We start from the raw sequence: 4,715 nt of genomic DNA on the forward strand, positions 1-4,715 counted from the left end.
TCAGTGTACCATCAAGTTCAGCCTGTATCATTGACAAGGGCAAAACACCTGCGTTCTTGAAGGCGCTAAGGTGCACAACACATTCTAACATCCAATAGTAGTTGGTAACCTAATTTGTGGCGAAGAACTTCAAACGTACAAGGGATGTTCACCATCTAGTCCTATTTTCTAAAAAGATGTGACTTCCACTAGCAATATAATTTTATTCTTGTACTTTGGTCAACTACACTCGACATGAAATATAACCTTTTTGTCATAAATCTGAAAATCAGTACAGTGGGCATATCAACAACTGATCAAATTAGAATCAGGTAAAATGATGTGGTCTGTCGATCATGACAATAACTATTGACTACTATATGTTCTATTTTGACATTTTTGCATTTTATTCCAACACAACAGACATTGTCAAAGTGTTTTTATTGGACTGAAAAATTATGGCACTGACATACATTTGATCAGCAAACCTTCACAAAGGTCATTCATGTGTAAAGATGCCTCACAATTCCAGCATTAAATCTACAGCTCTCGAGTTACAACATCTACCAGCCCATTGATTTTTAGGTTGATGGTTTCCCAGTCGAAAACATTTCCTCTTGCCACTCTCTCCCCTGTATAAATGTCTTGGATTGTGCTGGCTGGCAGGACAGTGTCCCACAAATTAACGTCGGAGATCTCCCCAACGAAACTCTGCCCGGCATCGTAATCGCCCATGAAGGCGTCCGGGTCTTGTCCGATGATGACCTTTCCCCCGGGGCGGATGGTGTGACCCTTCTTGTAAATCTTGGTCAAGCTTTTCCTTCCATCCATGAAGACGGAAGCGGCACCGGAGCCGGAGTTCCAGGTGAAGCAGAGGTGGGTCTCCAGGGCCTCGATCTGAGGGACGTCGAAGAAAACACCGGGTCCACTCAGGTAGAAGGACAATCTGAGCGTCAGAAATAAAAATACATTAAAAAAGACAGTGTAGTTTTGCAGTATCGTTAGTATTAGCATTAGTGTTTACAGTAGCTGTAGCAGTAAGAGTAGAAGTGAAAGTATTGATGTTTTAGTCATTGTTGTGGAAATTTCCAAACTGTCCTCAAGGTTTTATTTCTTGCAAGAAAGTTTCACAACCATACAGAGTGCTGGGCATTGTCAGAAGCTGGAATATTGATTAATGTATAAATTGTAGCAGAAGTATTACTGGCCTCGCGCTAGTTTTAGTAATAGTGTTATCTGTTGAAGAGGAACATGTAGCAGTAGTAATAGACGTAGTAATAGATGGAATAGTTATATTGCAAACTCATCATTTAGAGATGGCTGACACTAAACAATTAAGGTTATAACATAACCTTGCAATAGTTTATATAATTAAACAAAATAAAACAGTAAATATTCATTTTAAATTATATTTTATAATTGCATTATACCTTTTACTTGTTAAACACATTTTATGATTTGTTTTATCCAATTTTAAATCAATATTCTTTTTTATCTTTATGGTAGTGGACATTTTATTGTCCTTCAGTAGTAGCGTATTGTCCATTTTAGTACTATATTGCTATATACTTGGATGGCAGGGTTAGGGTGGTAGTAATAGGGGTAGAAGTATATATTGTAGCCTTTTGTTCATAGTTGCGGCAGTAGATTGTAGTGTTGTTTGTAGTAGTATTAGTTAAGTATAGAGGTGAGGTACATGGGTGACTGAGATAGTAATATTGCTACTATAAGACTGTATCTGTAATAGTAATAGTAACAGTTGTAGAAGTAGTGGTGTTTATAGAGCTATTAGCAATCACATATTATTATTATTAGAATTTGTAGTATTAGTGTAGCAGTAAGCATATCGGAAGACTTAGTAGTATCTATTATTTATTCTAGTATCAGAGTTTCTATTTTTATTGTATTGTCAATTGCAGTTGTTAGTTTTTAGTTGTAGGTAGTAGTACAAGTAGTTGCGATTCAATAATTACTTATCTTTCGTAAAAGTAGTATTAGTACAAGAAGAAATAGCACTAATAGTAATAGCAGTGGTAGAAGCAAAGGTATTGTTAGTTAAGGTAGTATATTTAGCAGTAGAATAGTTTTAAGTGAAGTACTGTTAGAAGTTATTAACTAGTAATAGCACCAGCAGTTTGTACTGTACCTGCCGTCCAGCTCACGCCACACGTTCAGCTCATCGTAGTCTCGTGTCCGGTACGCGAACAGGATGACCTCTCGCTCACCTTTCAGCTCCGTGGCCACACGCATGCACAGAGTGAAGGCTCTCAGGTCCAGGGGCTTCATAGGAAGCATCTCAACAAAACTGTCACTGCTCTCAGTCTGGAACACCAGGGTCTTTATGACGACGCTCCCTGAGAACCAGAGGTTTGTCGAGGAGTGACGAAAGAGCAGGCAACAAGCAAACATTATCTGGGCCTGAAAAGTTAAAATCCTGCAAACGTCTATAATGATCACCGTTTCTCAAATGTTTTACAACTTGAAAAATACTCTTAGATTTAGGAAAAAGCCTGTCCTTAACAGTGGTCCGGATTATTAAATGCTTCAGTTACTGAAAATATTCATTGCCCTGAACACAGAAATGATATAGGTCATATATACAGAGGGATGTTGTAGTGTTTAAAAGCACCTGAAGACGGACTTAGTTTGTTAGTACAATATTATTCATCCTTAAATAAATAACAATTATTGTCTTAATTAATAGTTTGACATGTCCAATATCTAAATTGGATTCAAATTATTAATAGGTTTTCTTGAAATTTTTTTTAAATGATTCATCATTTGAAAAAGAAAACATGTTGCCGATATATATTGTGTTCATTTAGTAATTGACTGATAGTTTAGCTCTAGTTAGTTTATTCACGTTCAAATTTGCTGCCTTCACATTGAGAATAAAATGTAATAAATTAAATTGTATGCATACACACATATTAAGACACAAAAGGAATACTATTACCAGCCAACACTGCAGCGACGGCCACGAGAAAAGAGACGACTAGAAGTCTCATCTTGTCAGATCTGCAGAAAGAAAGACAATTTACTCATCAACTCATTCAGCTTCTTTTAACGCATCATGTACTGAAGTAAAAATTATATGCAGTGATGGTTAAACAAATAAAGCTTTATACATACTGTGTTGCTTTGAGGGCTCCGGGAGAGAACTGGACAAAGTGAAAAAGCTGTATCATCTGAAGCCCCCCGCTCCCCCGACTGTTTGACTGGATTGCTTAATATCAGTGCTCAGAGGCAGCTTTTCCAGGAAATGTGGTTGAATCAAGGTGAAAGAACACAAAGTCCAGAGGGAAACAACCGAGGAGAGCTCACTAGACAATATTCAGCCTTTTAGTAATAATTCACATACCCACACACACCCACATCACAGACAAATAACTGGACACAACTTTTGGTTTCATACAACATACTTCATTCATTTATTTATATATTTTGTCTGTGATAGTTTTTCCAAGTTTTCTATGAGTTACCAGTTCCTGGGGGTTGCTGCTGGAGTCGTCTGGCCAGCCATTCATCGGAGGCCCGGCTGCAATAGAGAACCTTAAATGGCTTTAAGCACTAATTGGACTGCACCATGTCACTCGTAATCATGGAGAGCTTCCTTATTTAGATTTTTAGTTGTTAATTTTTGACTACTGTTTGATATTTGTGTTTAATTATTTTTTCTCAGTTAATATTATATGGCCTTATACTGGTGTGTTAAGTTTTTGCTGTAGTTTGTTTTCAATGTTAGTATGTCAGACCGTCTTTTGTGTTTTAGTAGCTTGATCAGCCGCTATATATGTTTCCCCTGTGTGTCAGATGAGGGCACTTTTTTGGTGCAGTTAAAATTTGTCTTCACCCGTTACCGGAGGCTAGTTTGGTTAGTTGACCTTTTTATTGGCCCAAAATTTTTGTTGAAAGATTTTTCTTCAAATAAACTACCTGTGGCTCTCTGGTCTTCCTGCCCGGCCCCTGGCAGTATGTTATCACCCCACACTCAATTATTTTTCATAGGGTTAGAAAACCAACCTTAAAATAATGACGTTTTTTAGTTTTAAAATTATGTTTGTCACATTAACAAGTTTTAGTCCAGTGGTTCTCAAACTTTTTACACCATGTACCACCTCAGAAAATATTAGACGATTGAGGTACCCCTGATAGGACAAACATTAGAATACGGTAGCGTAAGCCTAACCTATTCAGCTAAAGCCAGTTCACGCAAGAGGAAGATTTATTCCTAATAATAAAATGATTTATTGTTGATGTTTGTCAACCACAGCCACGCTGTACAAAGGTGGAGAACTACAACTGGAACTTAAACACTTCCACACATAGTGGTGTATAGAGACAAGTTATAGCTTTGTCATAAGAGATGAAAAATTTGAAAAACGCAGCAAGAATGATGGAACTTAGATATCTTGTGGAATAACGGAAATAACAGGTCAAGTAAAGTTGCGCACGCACACACACAATACAAATCGTGTTTTATAGTGTAAAGAGTAGAAATATTGTTGCCATTATTGGTTTGTGAAAAGCAGTAGTAGTAATCTATTGTCCAGAGTAGTGTAGCGTAGGTACTATTATTTCTATCAGTGTTATGGGTGGAAATCAAAGGCAGGAGGCGTCGTTCTCAAGTTAAAATTAAGCAGGTTTATTCAGAGGTCACAGGTCAGGAAACTGCGGTGTCTAGCAAATGATCATGCATGGTCCACTGATCCTGTACAGGAAAAATGGCGCTTAGT

General features: G+C 37.4%; 1 protein-coding gene across 1 annotated transcript; it reads right to left on the minus strand.

The window, feature by feature from the left end:
• Positions 1–403: 403 nt before the first annotated feature.
• Positions 404–3,201, minus strand: LOC133023837 (C-reactive protein-like). The gene is made up of 4 exons (XM_061090909.1): positions 3,112–3,201; positions 2,936–2,997; positions 2,126–2,333; positions 404–925 (listed from the first exon to the last, which is right to left on the minus strand). Exons 1-4 carry the CDS (start codon positions 3,165–3,167, stop codon positions 520–522), a joined length of 732 nt encoding a protein of 243 aa, XP_060946892.1. The 5' UTR covers positions 3,168–3,201; the 3' UTR covers positions 404–519.
• Between the last annotated feature and the right edge of the window lie 1,514 nt (positions 3,202–4,715).

The sequence above is a fragment of the Limanda limanda genome, chromosome 17 (assembly GCF_963576545.1).
Source record: "Limanda limanda chromosome 17, fLimLim1.1, whole genome shotgun sequence".
NCBI classification, from domain to species: Eukaryota; Metazoa; Chordata; class Actinopteri; order Pleuronectiformes; family Pleuronectidae; genus Limanda; species Limanda limanda.

Coding starts and splice junctions, on each gene's coding strand:
- LOC133023837 (XM_061090909.1), bottom strand. CDS start 3,167: ATGATACAGCTTTTTCACTTTGTCCAGTTCTCTCCCGGAGCCCTCAAA. Junction 2,334..2,935: donor CGTCGCTGCAGTGTTGGCTG/GTAATAGTATTC, acceptor TCTGGTTCTCAG/GGAGCGTCGTCATAAAGACC. Junction 926..2,125: donor TGGCGTGAGCTGGACGGCAG/GTACAGTACAAA, acceptor TCTGACGCTCAG/ATTGTCCTTCTACCTGAGTG.